Raw genomic sequence first — 20,635 nt, 5'->3', positions numbered from 1 at the left:
CCAGGTTCAAGCGATTTTCCTGCCTCAGCCTCCCGAGTAGCTGGGACTACAGGCTTGTGCCAGCACACCCAGCTAATTTTTTGTATTTTTAGTAGAGACAGGGTTTCACCATGTTAGCCAGGATGGTCTTAATTTCCTGACCTCATGATCTGCCCTCCTTGGCCTCCCAAAGTGCTGAGATTACAGGCGTGAGCCACCACGCCCAGCCAATTGGATAGGTTCTTGAAAGGCATTTCAAAAGTTGTGGCTTTCTGATTGTATGATGCTGTTAGGGAAATTATATATGAGGATGATCTTGAACATGGGGCACTGCTGTCTGTGGGGTCCTCTGGGAGAATCCACCATCCCCAATCCGAACATTCCCACTGAGGTTACAGAGGTCAGGTCAAGAACAGGCTGCCACGTTTTTGTGCTGAGGTGACTATAGGAAAACCTGGGTATCTCAAGGACTTTCAGAAACCACGAAGGCTTCGTGTAGGAGGAGATCTTGGGAATGTAAGGATGAGGCTGGGAACAGTGGCTCACACCTATAATCCCAGCACTTTGGGAGGCCAAGGCGGGAAGAATGCTTGAGTCCAGGAATTTGAGACCTAATCTCTACAAAAAAAAAAAAAAAAAAAAAAAAAAAAAAAAAAAAAATTAGCCAGGCATGATTGAGTGTACTTGTAGTCCTAGCTACTCAGGAGGCTGAGGCGGGAAGGTTGCTCAAACCCAGGAGTTTGAGATTACAGTGAACTATGATTGTGCCACTGCAGTCCAGCCAGGGCGACAGAGCAAGACCCTGACTCAAAGAAAAAAAAAAGGAATGTAAGGACGAAGAGTTTCATGGGAGGGTAGGAATAAACCAGAGCAGTTAAAAGGTACAAAAAACCTGGACAATCTAATGACTAGTTAATAACATGACCTTTCTCTACTGCGATAAGGAAGTTATACAGGTGCCTGCAGCATGGAACACTCACGGTGAGCAGAGGCCATCAGCACTGGCTGGGGTTTTGTGTGGCTGGAGTGTGGCCACCCTGAGACATCCTCATTATCTGGGTGATTCTCAAGAGGTGATCATTGGCATCAGTCTGATTTACTTTGAGGTGCAGGGAGGTATCGCCGCATCTGGAGGGCAGTGTGGGCTGTGTAGGTGCACATTTTGATTGGTCAGCTTCCTTTCTTCCACCATAGGGAGGTGAGGCATCAGACTGCTCCCTGCCATAACCATCAACTAGAGAAACCCGTCATCAATATTTGGGCTTTCCATTTGAGAAGGAAGATATGTCTTTTCCAAGCTGATGGGCTGCAGCATGGATCTGCAGAAGTGAAGCATTTGAAAGAAACCAGTGTAGAAACAGCTGGCTCAACAGGTCAGAGAGATTGCTTGGTCCAGTATTTTTAACTAATTGGACATGATCCTGTTAACCTAATTTTTGCTATGAAGTATTGGTTGTCTTTTAGAAAATGCTGACTTAGGGAGAATATCCAGTAGGTATATTTAGCCAAATGAACCCATCTTACATACATCAATAGCTGCCTTCGTTGTTCATGAGAATAGGCTCTTCTTAGGCCAGATGGAGAGAGCCAGATAAATTGTGAAACAGGAAAACCTTGAAGTCTTATAAAGAGAAGTTGCAGAGACTAGTATTGTTACAAAACCTAGAGAAACAGATCACTCAACATCACGACTGTTATCATCATCTATAAGGATTTTCATAGAGGCCAGATACAAACTCAGGGTGCTGTCTGTTTGTAATTTACTCAACTTTCTAACATGCAATTGCAATATGCTTTGTTTCGTGGACAACGACCCAACAGCTTGAAAAGAAACTTCCTAATAGCATGTGACATTTCTGGATGTATCACTGGTGGAGACTTACGTGCTTGCATGGAGGCCATCGTTTCTGACTGTGGCTTGTTGGGAACCCCCTGGCCAATGTCAGAGATGGGCTGGTGGAAGTAGGGGGCATGTGCTGGGGTCAAGGACACCCAGTGATTTTCGGTTTGGGTGTGATAACAGAAATCAAAGAAGCCATTTGAATTTTCCAATGTCTGTGTTCTGGATCAAATAACTTAGCAGGAGGAGATGAAGTGTTACCATCCCAGAGACATCATAGACACTTTTTGAGTAGAGCCAACAAAAATGGTTTTCTTCCAGTGAACAAAAGGAGAACCCTTTTTAAGCACTGGAGAATGAGGAGCTCCACAGTATGGAAGCTGACAGAGCAGGGGTGCATGAAAGGACAGGAACCACTTAAAAGATATGTTCATTTGAATTTCTCTCATCCCTGGGATTTCAACCCCCCTGCTTTAAAACAAGTGCCTTGTTTTCTCCTGCAAGTCTTCCTTTGATGTGAGGGTCTTAGAAGAACCACTTTTACCCAGTGAGCTTGGTTCTTCTCCCACATGAAACCCATGGTTCTTGTTCTACCCCCTGCTGACTGCACTCCCATTCTCTGTAATGGGATTGTGATGTGGGGGTGGGGGAGGGAGGAGATGGAAAAGATGGGGGACACAGGGAGGAGGTGACAGTGTCCAAGATTTTCTGTGGATCACATCCCTCCATGTGGGCATGAGGTTCCATCTATTTATTTGGCGTAAATTGAGGAGAATGGTGATTTGCAGCTCCTCTCTGTCTAGCACCATTAGCTCAGCCTCCCCTGGCTTCTTGTTGGTTTTATGTGTCTGGGAAACCAGGGGAGGGCAGCCTGTGACCTCATGTAGCATGCATATGGCTAACTGCAAAGTGAGGGAGGAATAATTATAGTAATAATCACAGTGATGACGTGGAGGGCTGCCTGGGATGCTTTCTAACATTCTTTAGAAATGCTTGACTGGCTTGTATTCATCTGGGGTTGAGTTCTTCATTCCTCAGCTCCTCGGATTTTTCATGCTTCATGTGAAATGTGTTCTGGCAGCTCATGGATGAATTGTCGCTTGTTGTGCATTTGGAAGAAACATGTCACATCTTTTTACAAACCATTGGCACAAAGTGTGAAACAAACTCAACCCCTGGTTACAGGAGGGCTGGCTGGGCCTTGGTTGGAGAGTCTGGGAGCCTCGCGGCAGGGCTGGGCTGGGGAGGCTGGCGGGTGGAGAGGAGCCAGGCCTTCTGCGGTAACCATGCCCCCAACCACTAGCTAAACTGCCCAGGGCTCCGTGGCCTGGGGCACTGATTATGCAGGGTGCTGCAGGCATCCTCATCACACCTGTGCTCAGTCCACAACATGCAGTCCCTGCTGATGTCAGTCCTCCCTGCAAGTGAGATTTGAAATAATGTAATTCACCAGCTCACAACTGAATGGGAAAAAAAAAACAAACAATAGTTCCTCTTTTCCCTCAGAAACATATCTTGTTAGAGTGAGGAGACAGTGAAACAGCAAGGCCTGAATTGGAAAACTGATCCCGAATCTAGGATCCTGGTAGAGATTCTCAAAGAGGGTTGCGTGGAGGCAGCTGTGTGGGAGGGGTCCCATTAATGCTCTTGCCCCGGGGGTAGTGCGAGGCAGCCACCAAATTGGAGTCATGCAGAGACTGCAGAGAATATCCCTGCAGCATATCAGCAGTCTCCAAGCTGCTTTTCCATTCGTGAAGATTGTTGTTCTTTAATCTCCACTTCTGGGCTTTGTCTTTCTCTCTCCTCTGTCTTTGCCTTCTACCTGACTGGTTTGCCAAGACAATGGCTTTATGGGACTGAGAGCATTAGAAATCATCTGGAGAAAGAGGAGAGCTTTGCATTTTTCTAGGAAATTCTGATTTCCACCCCCCTTTTTTTGGTAAGGACTTTTCTCTCTTTTTTAGAGATGGGGTTTCCCTCTGTCCCACAGGCTGGAGTACAGTGGTATGATCATGGCTCATTGCAGCATTTTACTCCTGAACTCAAGTGATCCTCCTGCCTCAGCCTTCCAAATGCTAGGATTATAGGTGCATGTCACCATGCCAGGCTAATTTTTAAATTTTTTATAGAGATGGGGGTCTTGCTGTGTTGCCAGGTTGGACTTGAACTCCTGTCCTCAAGTGATCTTTCCACCTCAGCCTCCTGGGTCACTGGGATTACAGGGTTTTTTTTTTCCCCTACCCCCCTTTTTAAGTAAAGTAGACATCTTGCTTTTCTCAGGAATTCATGAGGCAGAAAAATATTTGCCAAGACAGCAAATGCAGTGAGACAGAAGTGTGTGAGCAATGCTGGCCAGATGAGTGCCCGGAGTGAGGCTTCCCCGCACAGGCGACGTCTGCAGCGTTCAGGACCTCCCTGCAGGTGTGCCCTCTCCACTCAAATTTATCCTGTCTGTCCTTCTTAGTTAGACTGGTGATGATACTCATACACTAATTTTAATATCTCTGTTATTTACGAACTGTCATACTTGCTTACAATAACCCTATAAGGTTTGTTGGGCAATATATTGTTTTTATGCCCATTTTGCAGATGAGGCTGCTGAGGGTCCAAGTTCACACAGCCGTAAAAGCGGTGCCCTCACGTCTTTGGCCAATTTTTAATGCAGAGGGAATCCAGAGATGGTTCACACTGATGGCCTGGGAGAGACCAGGCCTTGGACAGAGTGCTTAGTCCAGCAATGGAAAGAAGTCCAGCCCAGCAGAGCGTGGGTCTGTGGGCCCAAGGAAAAGAGAATGGATGTCCCTCCAGGCCAGGGATGGTTGTCTCTGTGTGCCTAGTGTTGCCTGATTGGATTGGAGCCAAGGTGTATCTAAAAATAGACAGCCTGGGAAGACCAAACAGGCAACTGTCTCAAGTCAGAGAGGTCCGTCAGACGTTCCAAAGAAAGAAATGTGAGAGGAAGAGAAACTGGAAAGCAAGGCCCCGCCCCAGGGCTAGAGGAACTGGTATTACTTGTCTGTGAAAAGAGGGTTTGAACTGGATGGCATGGAAGGTCTTTTCTGGTTCTACAATACTTTGCACTTTAGTATTTTATGAAATAAGTTAAAATTAGCTGCCTAAAAACCCCTCATAATTCTATTCCTAGGAGCTCTATGTTAAGTTCCTCTTTAAAGTTCCCTGGGCAGGCTGTGACCATCCACAGGCGACGGTGTTCCAGCTGGCACTTTCCTTAGGGCTGGTCCCTAGAGCATGGACCTGAGCAAAGCCTGCTTTCCAAGCGCTGCTGCTGCAGCTCAGAGCTTAGACCTCGCCTCACCATTGTATATCCTCCCGTTTTCTTCTGGAAAGTCGTCATTACAGGCAACGTGGAAAAGTTTACCAGACTATAATCTGGTAAAGGAGGAAGAGGGTTGGAAAAGAAGGAAGAGATTTGAAAATCCCCCCTATCTGGCTGGGTACAGATGCTGCTCACCAGGAAATGTAGGTTCCCAATAAAACAGGACCCCCATTTCCAGTTTTCATTGCGTTGTAAATTAAAAATAAAATCCTAAGCCCCCAACCACTGAACGGATTCCCTCTTGGCCAAGGAGACCCCAGAGACTCCATACAAACTGAGTTCCCAGCCCCAGTGGGCCGGGAGGTCGGATTTGCCTTGCTATAATCCCTCCCTTTTGTAGCTTAGACATAACAACAGAGCAGCATCAATGCTAAAACGAGATCATAAGAACTGATGGAACAGACTCTCGGTGGCAATAAGATACCAAATTATAAACAAGACCTAAGGCCATGCCAGGCAGGGATAAGTCTCACACCCCTGCACCTAAAGAGTAAACTACCTTCTGACTGCCACCTGGGTTTTCTTTTTCTCTAGCGGCTAAACGAGCACTGTCCTAGAGATGAGCTATCTTAAAACCATGGCAGTCCTTCCACCGCCAGATGCTGACGGACTGACTCCCTGTTCCACCAGCTGTAACTGCAGCTTTCATTAGAAAAGAGACTGATTTCGGTAACTTTCTTCTGACACAAAGACCAACTGTGGACTGCTTCTGGCCTATTTAGAGACACTTGAGTGCCTTTGTGTTCTGAAAAGACCTTTTACATAGAGGGCCTAATTGTAATACATGTAAATGTCAAGTCTCCACCCTAAGGTGAACATAAGTTGTATATAACATGTATGCTTATTCAGTATGCATGCATTAGGACCACCTTCATGAATATTCATAGCTCCTGCTATAACCTGTGGAATATGTATACTTGGTCAACCTATTCTTGGTTTTTTTTTTTTTTTTTTTTTTTTTTTTAAGATGGAGTCTCGCTCTGTCGCCCAGGCTGGAGTGCGGTGGTGCATCTCAGCTCACTGCAAGCTCCACTTCCTGGGTTCACGCCATTCTCCTGCCTCAGCCGCCGGAGTAGCTGGGACTACAGGCACCGGCCACCACGCCCGGCTAATTTTTTGTATTTTTAGTAGAGATGGGGTTTCACCGTGTTAGCCAGGATGGTCTCAATCTCCTGACCTCGTGATCCACCTGCCTCGGTCTCCCAAAGTGCTGGGATTACAAGCGTGAGCCACCCTGCCGGCCTTGGTCAACCTATTCTGTGTAAATTCCTGTCTTACCTGTCCCTCCCTTAAAGTGCCTGCTAATGGCTTCTGCCGGAGGCTATGCTTCCCAGCCTGTTAGAATGGCAACCTTGCAGGCTATAACCCCCTTTTAAGAAATAAAGCTCTCCATATTCTCACTCATAGGTGGGAAGTGAACAATGAGGTCACATGGACACAGGAAGGGGAATATCACACTCTGGGGACTGTTGTGGGGTGGGGGGAGGGGCGAGGGATAGCATTGGGAGATATACCTAATGCTAGATGACGAGTTAGTGGGTGCAGTGCACCAGCATGGCACATGTATAAATATGTAACTAACCTGCACAATGTGCACATGTACCCTAAAACTTAAAGTATAATAAAAAAAAAAAAGAAAAGGAAAGAATGAAAAAAAAGAGAAATAAAGCTCTCCTTTCTAAATTGATAAATTGTGTGATTTTTAAGTTAACAGGCTATATTTGAGAAACTCAAGGGAGGAATTCTGTTTTACTTGCAGATGTAAAAAAAGACTTTATTAACACATGAAAAAATGCTCACCGTCACTGGCCATCAGAGAAATGCAAATCAAAACCACAATGAGATACCATCTCACACCAGTTAGAATGGCAATCATTAAAAAGTCAGGAAACAACAGGTGCTGGAGAGGATGTGGAGAAATAGGAACACTTTTACACTGTTGGTGGGACTGTAAACTAGTTCAACCATTGTGGAAGTCAGTGTGGCGATTCCTCAGGGATCTAGAACTGGAAATACCATTTGACCCAGCCATCCCATTACTGGGTATATACCCAAAGGACTATAAATCATGCTGCTATAAAGACACATGCACACGTATGTTTATTGCGGCATTATTCACAATAGCAAAGACTTGGAACCAACCCAAATGTCCAACAATGATAGACTGGATTAAGAAAATGTGGCACATATACACCATGGAATACTATGCAGCCATAAAAAATGATGAGTTCATGTCCTTTGTAGGGACATGGATGAAATTGGAAATCATCATTCTCAGTAAACTATCACAAGAACAAAAAACCAAACACCGCATATTCTCACTCATAGGTGGGAATTGAACAATGAGATCACATGGACACAGGAAGGGGAATATCACACTCTGGGGACTGTTGTGGGGTGGGGGGAGGGGGGAGGGATAGCATCTGGAGATATACCTAATGCTAGATGACGAGTTAGTGGGTTCAGCGCACCAGCATGGCACATGTATACATATGTAACTAACCTGCACAATGTGCACATGTACCCTAAAACTTAAAGCATAATTAAAAAAAAAAAAAAAGAAATGCAGCCTCAGGAAAAAAAAAAGACTTTATTTTGTGCTACAGTAACATTTACAATGATTTTTGAATAACTTAGAACAAAGGAGGGTGAAAAAATGGATATGTATTTTATAACGTTGTATTTTAATATTTTACAAATTCTCTGGGCTTGTTTTCTTTAAGAAGCTTACAACATGAGTCTATTATTCTTAGTATTATTATTGTTTAGGTAGCTCTTTGGAGGCTTGTGATTTGTAGACTCACCCATTTCTCTTTTATATAATTTAGGCATTAGATTAATTATTTTCAACTGGAGCCCCATGGATTATCAAAGATGAGAGATAGTCATTTTAGAATGATCATAGCTAGTTCTAATATTGCAGCTGCAAGTCAACTCTCACAAACACGAAAGCATGTGACCTATTTTAAGTCTTTCTCCTAGTCGATTTCAACTTTTAGTTTCCATTATTATCACCTTGAGAACTGTTCTGTACTTAATTGCTTTGTAATTTACATGTCTTCTGCAATCTTCTGTTCCCTTTATCAAATTCTCTTATTCTTTCCTTTTTGTAAGTTGTATGTTACTATTCCCTGCTTTAACTTTTCAGATGTTAATTTAGTATGTCAGGCTAAACTCTTCTTCAGACCTTGAGCTGAAACTCTGGGAGAAGAGCAGAAGTTTTGGAATCTTCCAGCAGAAGGTAATTTAGCTCTGCTCAGATAGACCCTTCTCCAGTGACTGCTGGGAATATCCCCAGGTTGGAAATACCAGCTCATTGCTTGCTGAGAATTTAATCAGTTAAGAGCACACCTTTTTCGAGCTGTGGAAGGGTGATTAATCTACCCTGTGCTGATAGCTAGGCTGCTAAGATGACCCAAAGCAAAGCCAGACAGAACCTCTAGATTTCCTGTAGCTGCTTTCAGTGGGGGGTGCTGTGTCTTATATAGAGATCGTTGTTAAACATTCATCTTGACTTTCATTGTCATTACTATTTTGTACTTCCTCTTTGGCAAATTTCCTTAGCTTCCTCTTTGAGTCATGTTGATATTGGTGTTTGGATTCTTTATACAATTTCTCCTTTAGTCAACTGGATTTTTTTCCTACTGTTCATTCATTTTGTTCACCAGTGGTCTATTTTTGCCTTTCTTATCCAATAAAGTATGTCCATCTTTAGTTTACCCACAGAAACATTTTAGGAAATGAAATCGACAATATTCCCCAGTTTTAGGAATCAGGCTGATCTGTTGCTTTGTCAACAGATTTTGAGAGATGCTTGACAGAAATGTGAGGTTAAAATTGTCTCTGCAGACTTGAGCTGTGCATATGCTTATTCTTAGCCAGACGCCAGTTAATTAAAGATGATTCAGAAAAGAAGAATAAACCCACAGCAGAAAGTACAACGTTTTTGGCAAACTTTATAGTTATGGAAAGTATAAATACTTAGAAATTTAGGAGAAGCAAGAATATATTTTAAAAATTAGTATTAAATATAAATGCAAATGGCTGGGCACAGTGGCTCATGTCTGTAATCCCAGGACTTTGGGAGGCCGAGGTGGGAGGATCACTTGAGGTCAGGAGTTTCAGAGCAACCTGGCCAACATGGTAAAACCCTGTCTCTACCAAAAAAAAAAAATACAAAAATTAGCCGGGTGTGGTGGCACGCCTGTGTAGTTCCAGCTACTCGGGAGGCTGAGGTGGGAGAGTCACTTGAACATGTGAGGTGGAGGTTGCAGTGAGTGGAGATCGTGTCACTCTACTCCAGCCTGGGTGACAGAGCAAGACTGTCTCAAAAAATAAAAATAAATAAATAAATAAATAAATGCAAGCAGTTCTGGGTATTTATTTAAAAACTCAGTTGTTCCCATGGGAGCAACTGGACATTACTTATTAAATAATCAGAATAAAGGGAGGGTAGTAATTGAAATGGAAATATGAAGTTGCCTTTGGATCACGTAACAGAATAAGCCTGGATGTAGTATCATTTTCCCCTTAGATCAAATTGTAGTATTTAATGGGTTGAACTCACATGAGTTTTTGGGGGTGGGGGAAAGCTCTAGAGCCCAAGTACTGAAATCTTGTTTGAACATTTAAATACATCATGGTTATGAGAATAGTTGAAAATATGAAGTTGACTTGATTACCAGTCTCCAAAAATAAGAGGCTGGTAATTTATTTCCTTATTATTGTAAAAAAGAATCATTAAAGAACTTGTGAGGAAGGGGTAGAAAGGAGAATGATTATGATCTGAACATAAGGCTGTTCATATTTCTGATTCCTGTTCTCATTTTTTCATTATTAAACCACCAAAATCTCCTACAGACAAATGTCTGTAAGTCAAAATGTTTTTGGCACATGAATTACAGTTTCAGTTTGGAATAAGATTGTTTGAGGCAATGAGAAAGATCTGGTTGAATTAATACTTGGAGTATTTGGATAAGCCAAATACCAAGTTCATCAGTTAAAAATAAAGCTGTGATTTTTGATGAAACTGGACTTCAATGCATGCTGTGATGCTGTGATGTCAGGCAGAGCTTCCCAGTAAGCCTGGGGACCTGCAAGAGATGGCACGGGGTGAGGGTGTGAACGCATGTGTGTGCTACCTTACTCATATGTGCCAATTTGGAAAGTTCAGCAAATTCACTATTAGGGCTTACTCCTTTCCTCTGCTCACTGCCTTCGCATCAGCACCTCGATCACAGGAAATCTTTTCCAAGAAAAGATCAGAAATCCTTACGTTCATTTTTTTTCTCTCCCTTTCTCCCTCCATTATCCCTTATGATATGAGTTACATGGGTGCATCTTATTAAAAAGGGTTCATGGTCTTATAAAATGTGACATCGGCCGGGCACAGTGGCTCACGCCTGTAATCCCAGCACTTTGGGAGGCCAAGGCGGGCAGATCACGAGGTCAGGAGTTTGAGACCAGCCTGACCAACATGGTGAAACCCTGTCTCTACTAAAAATGCAAAAATTATCCGGGCATGGTGGTGCGCACCTGTAATCCCAGCTACTCAGGAGGCTGAGGCAGGACAATCGCTTGAACCCAGGAGGCAGAGGTTGCAGTAAACCGAGATCGCACCATTGCACTCCAGCCTGGGTGACAGAGCAAGACTCCGTCTCAAAAAAAAAAAAAAAGTGACACCTCATTTTCAGTTTGCTGAGTTATTTGGAGAAGTTGTACTTTACTAAAAGGACTGAGAATATTGGAGTGTAGCATCCTAGTGGAAGACACAGTATCCTTGAAATTCAGAGAAATAGGGAGAATGTGAGTCATGACGTGATGTATGGTCAGAGAAAGAATCAAAGAACTAAACTTTCAAGTATTTCCCTGGCCTAGTTTTCTTTGGTTCTTTTACTTAATGTCCTTAGCCTTGGCCAGAGAGAAAAACTCTAAATATATTTATTCCACCCTTGTGAAAAATTTATGTGCCTGATTTTGGTCAGATTACTCTAAAATATTTTCTTACTATAATACAGGTATGGTATATGTCTGCATGATTTATGAAATGGTCTTTCTATACTTCATTCCTCCCATGATCCTCAGAAGATGAGCTAGTTGGTGAGCACGAAGGTGAGTGTCTGGCTTGAGTCCAGCAAACTCTCTGGCTTCAGCCACCACCGAACTGGAAAGAGATAATGTGCTTTGCCAAAGGTGGCAAGGATGGCAAGCAGAGGCCCTGGTGCTCCTACCTCTCAGCTCAGATCTCTCTCCACTGCACCACACTGGCTTTCCCAGAAGTAAAGGTCTCAGATAACCAGCTTGAGTCATTTTTATAGCCATGTAGAATGGCTTGCTTCTGATGAATTTATGTACCCTGTTGTGCCTTTACAAGATCATCTGAAGTCTAGAGGAATTCATGGCATTTGTGCCTCTGTGCTCCATGAATGTCCGATGGGTGCCATGTGACATAATCAGCTATGAGGATAGAAGGGTCTAAGGAAAGAAAAAGGCCAAGTAGATAAACATGAATTTCCTAAAGCTGTTTCCACAGTCATTTTGTTATCCACTTGCCCTCTGACAGAAGGTGAGGGGACTGAGCAGTCATTGGCAAGGTTGTCAATGTCAACAGATTTGTCTGTGTGTGTGTGTGTGTCTGTGTGTGTGTGTGTTATTTTATTTATTTATTTAGAGACAAAGTCTTGCTTTGTCACCCAGGCTGGAGTGCAGTGGTGCGATCATAGCTCACTGTATGTAGCCTCAGCCTCCTGCACTCAAGAAATACTCCCACCTCAGCCTCTCGAGTAGCTGGGACCACAGACACATGCCACCATACTTGGCTAATTTTTGTATTATTATTATTATTATTTTGGTAGAGACGGGTTTTCACCATATTGTCCGGGCTGGTCTTGAACTCCCGCGCTCAAGTGATCTGCCCATCTTGGCCTCCCAAAGTGCGTGGGTTACAGACGTGATCCACCATACCTGGCTGTGTGAGTGTGTTTTCATTAAAGGCCCAAGTGGCGCCTGTGCTAAGATGGCTGTCATTTTGCTCTTTCCATCATTTGTAGTTTGCTTTAGTAATAATCTCTCATTCTTAAACTGAGTTTTACAAAACAAGAAACAGGGGATGGGATAGGGAATGTAGGGAGAGGGTAGAGAGAAGGCTGTGCAGAGATAAAATTGAATTTCTCATCTCCTGTAGCTTTTTGCTAAAGTGGAACTTCAGCATAAAGCCTCAAATACACAGGCAGGAAGATGAGCGGACAACTGTCTGCAGGGAGCAGGCCCTTTGCACAGTTAGCTTCCTAGCTGAAAAACACATCCCTCACTTAGTGTAAAAAACGACATGTATCTCCTGTATATTTGTCTCTATTTTATATTTCTAATCTCTAATATATCTCTATTATCTATTATATTTCTGTCTCATCTAATATATTCTGTATATTTCTGTCTCCATTACTCTATTATAGAGTAAAAAACAACATGTGTCTCCTGTATATTTCTGTCTCTATTATCAATGTTATCTGGCACTTTATAAAACCTATGTGTTTTTTAGATTCTCTAAATATCTAAAAATAAAAAAGGCTAGTAAAAGATTTTTGAATGATAGAGCAGTTAAAGAATATGGGATAGTAGACCTGGAAGGATTTTAGAAATAATTTAGTCCAACTTCCTCATTTTGCAACTGAGAAAATGGAGCCCCAGATGAAAGTGACTTGTTCAAAGTCTTGCAGAAAGTTAGTGGGGTAGTGGTGTAATTCTCTAAGTGTCGTTAATATTCTTTTTCTGCAGAGGTCCAGATAAGAACAGGAACAGAGTTTGTTCTTCAAAGGCTCATCTTTGGGGCAGGTGTGTTGTTGTCACCTTGGGTGTGCCTCTAATACCGAGAGCCAAGGCTTTGCCTCCAGTGCCAGGTGCTAAGGTGGTTATGGCTGGGTTACTGGTGGTACGAGGAACTGGTAATAAACTACCAAAGATTGTATGGAATGAGAGGTGGTTTCTTTAGGATATAATATTAAAGGGGTCTATGCAGGCCTGCCTGACATTGTGTCCCAGAGTAAGGGGTCAAATGGAACTTCCCACCTTGTCTTCCTACCCTTGCACCTATCCCACACCATGGTAGGTTTTATATGGGGACCTAGCCTGTATGCCCAGGTAATATCTACACCCTTCAAGGTAGCCTGTGCTCGACTACTGCTTGGGCCTAGAGGTATGCCCACTGCACTGCGTCCACCCTTGGGAGCAGTGCTCTGAGAAGAGGCCCTGGCAGGATGCAGCCTCCTGGCTCTTCAGGAAGGCACTTCTGGTTTTGGCTGCCTGAACCAGCTTTGGGTGGCATGTACCTTTGGCGCCCCATTTACCCTTCCCCTCAAGGATAAGGAGGATCAGGACAGAGCCCTCTAATGTGGCAGAGAGCAAGGAAGGCGTTCTTTTGCCTGGATCTAAAGCAAGTATTGGAAGTGTTACTAAGAGAGGGTGTGGATTTAAGTATGTTCTAAGGCTCTTGAGATAGGCCTCCCTAAGGGACAGGATCTGGAGAAACCAAGTAAATAGTTGTTAGTTGCTATTAGATTGGGGCATGGGATTCTCTAACCAAATAGATGCCCAATGCAGCTGTCTTAGTCCATTTTGTTACTACAGACTGAGTAATTTATAAAGAGAGGAGATTTATTTCTTACACTTCTGGAGGCTTGGAAATCTAAGGTTGAGGGGCCTGCATCTGGCAAGGACCTTCTTACTGCATCATCCCATGGCAGGAAGCAGAAGGGCAAGAGAGAGAGAGAGAGAAAGAGAGAGTGACAGTGAGAGCACGTGTGCGAGAGAGAGCGCTGGAGAGAGACAGAGACAGAGAGAGAAAGAGAGAGACAGAGAAGGGGAGGGGACCAAACTCACCCTTTTATCAGGAACCCACTCCCCCAGTAATGATATCAATTCATTCATGAGGGCAGATTCCTGGTAACCTAATCATTTCTTAAAGGTCCCGCCTCTCGACACGGTTGCCTTGGGAATTAAGTTTCCGACACGTGAATTCTGGAGGACACATTGACATTATAGCAGTAGCTATAGGTTTTTGAGAAAGATGAGCAAGATGCTCTAAGCACAATCACTCTGAATTTTTGGAGCCATCTTCTGATCTTGGCAGCATGTTGGCAGTGAGAACTCATCTGGCACTTGCTAGAGGCAGGCTCCCAGATGAGACCACTGGTGCCCTTTGCCCAGGCCTACACCTCACTTCCAGACTTCTAGCTCTTGCCATTCTAAGAGGCAGGAATGAGTGACCCTCCACATTGTCTTCCTTCCCATGCCAGCCTGTATTAGTTTGCTGCCATAATAAAGTAGCACCACAGCCACCTGGCTTAAATACAGAAATTCATCATGTCCAGAAGTCCAAGAATCAGCCGGGCGCAGTGGCTCACGCCTGTAATCCCAGCACTCTGGAAGGCTGAGGTGGGTGGATCACTTGAGGTCAGGAGTTTGAGACCAGTCTGGATAATATGGTGAAACCCCATTTCTACTAAAAATACCAAAAAAATTAGCTGGGTATGCTGGCGCAGGCCTGTAATTGAGCTACTTGGGAGGCTGAGGCAGGAGAATCGCTTGAACCCAGAAGGTGGAGGTTGCAGTGAGCTGAGATCACACCACTGCACTCCAGCCTGGGTGACAGAGTGAGACTCCATCTCAGAAAAAACAAAAAAAGTCCAAGAATCAAGGTGTCAGCAGGGTTGCTTCCTTCTGGGGACTGTTAGGGAAGGATCTGTATCTCTCCTTGGCTTGTAGATGATCATTTTCACCCTGTGTCTTTTTATGTCATCTTCCCTCTATGCATGTCCCCGAATCCACATTTCCCCTTTTATAAGGACACCAGTCATGTCGGAGTATGGTTGATCTTAACTCAAAGTACATTTGCAACGACCCTATTTCCAACTGCAGTCACATTCTGAGGTATGGAGGTCAGGACATCAACATACGAATTTTGTGGAGAACACAATTCAACACGTAATATAGCCCATGAAAGGAAACCCTCTAACAGAGATAAACCAGAGAGTAAGACTTCTGAGAGATGCAATTTAAAAAGAAGAGAGGAAATCTCATGAGTTGACTCCAAGTTTTTAACCTCTTTCTCTGTCATGCAAAGCTTCACCCCAGCCATATAGTCAAGAGCAGCTGCAGCCTTTAATCCCTGATCCTGAGGGGGCAGTGGTGGGAAATGGGGATAAAGATGGAGCCGCTCCCCATCCTGTGGTTTGAGTGTGCCTCTAGCAGAGGTGAGGATGCTTCCACCCCACCCCACCCCACCCCACTTATTTCTTAGAAGACAAGAATGTGAGTATCGTTCATTAATCAAATATTGATTAGGTACACACTGTGTACCAAGCACTTCAAGTACTTCTCCAAAAATCCTTGCCCACGTGAAATTCTTTTTCTAGTAGTAAAAGGCAGAAATAAATAACAAACATAATAAATTAGTAAGTTACATGTAGGTTAGTAGAAAATGAACATGACTTGGGGATTGGGGTGGAAGACGAGTGGATGTGAAATTTACAGCTGTCAATGGAGTAGTTAGGCCAGCCTCACTGAGAGGGTCAGAGGTGAGCAAACACTTGCAGGTGGGAGGGGGTTGGCCCATTATGTGTGCTGGGGCAGAAGGTCAAGGCAGTGGACCCTGCACCAGCCACAGCAGATTTGAGGAGCTGTCAGGAGGCCTCTGTGGCCAGGGTGGAGTAAGCAAAGAAGGGAGCTGTAGGAGAGGAGGTAAGAGACGAGATGAGAGATGGGCCATATAGGCTCTTGCAGACTTGGCTCGACCCAGGTGTGATGGAGTGAGTAGTGGCATTTTATTTGACATGCTTGTGAAGGCTCACCCTGGCTACATCTCAAGAACAGACTGTAGAGGAGTGAGGGTGAACGCAGAAGAACTGTTCAGAGACGATTGCAGCATTTCAGAGGAGAGGTGCCCGTGGCTTGGAGCAGAGTGGTAGAAGTAGAGACAGTTCTTTGGTCGGATCAGTTATCTTTAGAATAGTTTCTCACTCCCAAGTCATTGAACCAAAATTGCCTGGCTGTCTCCTCCTGTATAAATGTCTCATTCTGGCCCTTGACCAAGTCTTGGCTTGTATTATCTAGATTAGTGACTGTTATTGACTTAAATTCCATTTGCCCTTCTAATTACGGCTGAAAAGCAATCTGTCCCTCCCCAGATTGAATTTTTATTACTCATATTTTTGACATCAGTGATTGCATTCTGTTTGTGATATTGCAAGAGTATTGAAGGGAGCCCTTTTTCATTTCTAATGAATCATTTTTAAATAATAATTTTAAAATCATAATCCGTAATCATTTTTAAAAATGATTTTTAAAAATCCATAATAATCATTTTAAAAAATCAAAGACATTCTCACGTAACATTTTCTTAGAGCCACCATTCATAATACTTAGCTCCTAAACTACAGACAAGAATGGTAATGTTCTACACACATTTATTGTAGCAGCCCACAGTCTCCCAGTTGGGCAGATTGAAAAGAAACCGTCAGTCTGAAGAAAACAAAAGGTGCCATGTTTTCTGTTGGACCTGCTGCTGCTGCTACATGGAGTAGCAACTCTTTTTACCTGGATCGTGAAGCACCAGTGTGCAGTGCCCTAATAATACATATAACTCATCATACCACAAGAAATGGAAAATTCCACATGCATGAGTCTGCTAGGGCTGTCGTAATAAAGTACCATGGACAGGGTGGCTTAGACAACAGAAATTTATTTTCTCACAATTCTGAAGGCTGAATGTCTAAGATCAAGGTGTCAGCAGGGTTGGTTTCTTCTGAGGCTCCTCTCCTTGGCTTACAGACAGCTGTCTTCTCTTTTGTCTTCAGATGATCTTCCCTCCACATGTGTCTGTCTCCGCATCTCTTCTTTTTTTTTCTTTCTTTTTTTTTTTTTTTTGAGACACGGTCTCGCTCTGTCGCCCAGGCTGGAGTGCAGTGGCATGATATCGGCTCACTGAAAGCTCCGCCTCCCGGGTTCACGCCATTCTTCTGCCTCAGCCTCCCAAGTAGCTGGGACTACAGGCGCCTGCCACCACGCTTGGCTAATTTTTTGTATTTTTAGTAGAGACGGGGTTTCACCGTGTTAGCCAGGATGGTCTCCATCTCCTGACCTTGTGATCTGCCCACCTCGGCCTCCCAAAGTGCTGGGATTACAGGCATGAGCCACCGCGCCTGGCCTTCCACATCTCTTCTTATAATGATACCAGTCATATTGGATTGGGGTTCACCCTAATGACTTTATTTTAAATTTATTACCTATTGAAAAACCCTATCTCCAAACATCGTCACATTCTTAGGTACTGGGGATTCGGACTCCAACCTGTGAATTTTGGGGGACACAACTCAACCGGTGACAGGCACCTTTGCATTTAATTTTCTTTTGCCACAGCCACCCCCAGGCCCATCTGCTACTGATGTGCGTTCTGTGCAGCACATTCATGTCAGTAGTCTCAATTTTTGTAAGGTTTCATTTGTTGAGGGTGAAATTTGGTCATATGATTGGAACACCAGTTTGTGAGTAAAGAATAATGTGTATTTACAAATCATGATATTGATTATATTGTACATTGAACAAAATTCTAAAATAGAATTCCAAAAATTTGTCTGGATGATGACAGTTCATTTTAAATAGGTACACAGCTTCTGGGAGCGGTAGTTAGTATTGTTCAATAGTTAGGAGAGCAGATAGTTAGACTGCCTGGATTACTGTTTAATCTCCCATAATTACCAGCTGGTTACCCCTGGGAAAGTTACTTAAACCTCTCTTAGTCTCTTTGATGAAATTTTCTTGTCTTACAATGTAGATAATTAGAGTTTCTACTTCATAGAGTTATAATAAGAATTTAAAATGCTCATCTACATAGAGAATTTGGGAGAGTGTCTGGTACATAGTAAGCGTTCAATAAATGTTGGACTCTATTATTTCCAGGGCAGCCAGTTTGAATGAAGATACTCATTTGGGTAAATTAGGTCTGGTGTGTTTCTGAAAACGTATTCGCTAATTTGTTTGGACAAATTGTGTGTTTCTAGAGTAAGGCATAATTTCATCTGAGAGGGTAATTCTTGTTTGTTATGAATAATATGCAAGTTTTTTAAAAAGTGGGGATTGGTTTCACTCATTAAAGTACACGGAACTCCTGCTTATCAACATTGAACTGGTCTTATTTGCTGGTTTTCGGTTTGTAGTCCTGCTCCTGGAATTACGGTTTGGGGACCACAGTGTGATGGCAGCAGCAACATGTGTGTATGTTTGGGGGACTAATGTGACATCTTTGTACCCTAGGCCAGACACCCCACTTCAATAAAAGCAGATTCCCTGTTATCTTTATTATGTTTTATAGTGCTGTGTAAACTTTGGTTTGAGAGCATTCTTCTACTATAAATAGCCTGAAACCCACTAGCATAGTATATAGATTCCTCATATCGTCTGCTCCCCCAACAATTGCTTTTATTCTGTATATACCCCAGGGATAAAACTAATGTTAATAGTAGCCTGAGCAAAACGTAATTGGGAAGGCAAATCTGTTGCAAAAAGGAATATAGCATAAATTAATTATAAATCAAATTAAATATAAAACAATGCATTTAATTATCTGCATCACTGCCTCCTTCCTCTAACATGGATATCTGAGAGGAGACTAATTTTCTTTCTGGGATAGGGCCAGATCTCAGCCCAGACCAGTGAACTGTGTCAACCCCTGGAAAGATGGTGCTTGACCTCCCTTTTTGTGATATGTTGGGCATTAGCTAAACGCACTGCTGTTTTGGTCAGCTAAAATTTCAGTATCAGTAAGAGGATCTACTACCTATCTGAATTGTTAATGCATGGGCTAGTCTTTGTGTGTGGTTGGGAACACCTACTTATAATATACTATTAAATGCTCATATAGGTTCAATGATGTGTTGAACCATTTATTAAAAATGTATTTGTTGAATGGACTCTCACGAGCCCAGCAAGGGAAAGTGCATTTCTGCCCAAGGAAGGTTTTCAGTTTGGGCAGCAGGCATTAGCCACCCAAAGCTGGTGCTGTTGTTAGAATCAGAGGAAGAACCAGGACGGGTCCATGTTGGATGCCCTCTGTCCTTCTCACCACCCTAAGTGGTTTCATCTGCCCCAATCTCCATGTCTGTGTGACACTCTGACGTATGTTCTCTCAAAAGATCCAATCCCTGGCCAGCCAGAGTCTAGCATTCTCCAGGCAGGATTCCAAACGTTGTTTTCCACTGTTCCCACTGAGTACACGAATTTTTGTCAGATGGCAGCTCCTGAATTCTGAAGAGTCTGGTGTCACATGCCCCACCTCTGTCAACCCTCACTTCTTCCATTTGGGCTGATCTCAGCTGGACTGGAAAACCCTCCTCTGTTGAAAGTAGGTCTAAAGTGGTAATGACTGATTAGTACGGACCTGCACCAGTTCCCAGGTATTTACAATTGAAACGAGTTTGCTTATACTCAGAAATGACAAATTGGTGGATGTGATAACATCAAAATATAGTTCTTACAGTTGAAGAACAAACAAACAAAAATCAGCAAATTGGCAGCTTAGCTCCAATACTTGGCAACCTCTGGTATGAGATTTCCTGACACCCTGCACCCTTTCCCTTCCCCTCCCAACACATACCCCAGAAACCTTGACCTTTCCTTTTGCAGGTCATCATTTAATCAAGTAATCACTCCTCTTCTAGCATCTATTACATTTTCTGGCATTTCTAGCAGCAGTAAGTGGTTGAGGGCAGGAACCATGTCTTCATGCTCTAAGTTCCTAGCTTGCTGGGTGCCCAGTAGATAGATATTTGAAGAATGAGTGAGTTCATGAATGCATGAAAGAGTGGAAAACTCTAGAATGGATGTTCTCACTGCTCTGAGCATCCACGTAATCCAGTCCTGTTCTTCCCTCCCCTTTCTGACCTCTATCACTCTGCGAGGCCCATGGACCCCATGACGGGCTTACACTGCTGAAGAGGCCTGTCTGGTTTTGTCATATTCAGACTTTCTTCCTCCAAATCATCTCTCATAGTGCCGCCCAATTATTTTTCTAAAAAACAAAAACACTTCTTTGATATTGCTCTCTTGCTAAAAAACGGAATGATTTCTCATTGCTTGAGGGATAAAACTCAAAACTCCTTAGTCTGGCATTTAATACTGACTAGAGCTTGCCCTTGATATTTCTTTAAAAATATTTTAATTGTAAATATTTCAAACGTATTTAAAAATACAACACTCATTTATCCACTACTAGGATTAAACAAATAGTAGAATTTACCCCATATTTACTTAGATTTTCTTTCCCTGACTAAATAAATTTATTTTATTTTATTTTTTGGAGATGGAGTCAGGGTTTCACCATGTTGGCCACGCTGCTCGCGAACTCCTGACTTCAGGTGATCCACCCGCCTCGGCCTCCCAAAGTGCTGGAATTACAGGCGTGAGCCACCACGCCCGGCCCCTAACTAAAT

The 20,635-nt window shown here is 43.2% G+C and overlaps 1 protein-coding gene across 8 annotated transcripts in view; it reads left to right on the top strand.

Annotated features, from left to right (window-relative positions):
* The window catches only part of DISC1 (DISC1 scaffold protein), a 414,923-nt gene that overhangs the window by 147,410 nt on the left and 246,878 nt on the right, over window positions 1-20,635 (top strand). Inside the window, exon 7 of one of the 8 annotated variants that reach the window (XM_009441663.4) lies at window positions 1,174-6,073. The exons of the other annotated variants lie outside the window; for them this stretch is intronic. Within the exon in view, the coding sequence (XP_009439938.4) occupies window positions 1,174-1,384 (211 nt within the window). The 3' untranslated portion in view covers window positions 1,385-6,073. Of the gene's footprint in view, window positions 1-1,173; window positions 6,074-20,635 lie in introns of those variants that run through there. 8 annotated transcript variants of the gene reach the window in all.

The sequence above is a fragment of the Pan troglodytes genome, chromosome 1 (assembly GCF_028858775.2).
Source record: "Pan troglodytes isolate AG18354 chromosome 1, NHGRI_mPanTro3-v2.0_pri, whole genome shotgun sequence".
Taxonomy (NCBI): Eukaryota; Metazoa; Chordata; class Mammalia; order Primates; family Hominidae; genus Pan; species Pan troglodytes.
Note: the sequence above shows the minus strand (reverse complement) of the source record. Positions and strands in the feature narration are given on the sequence as shown.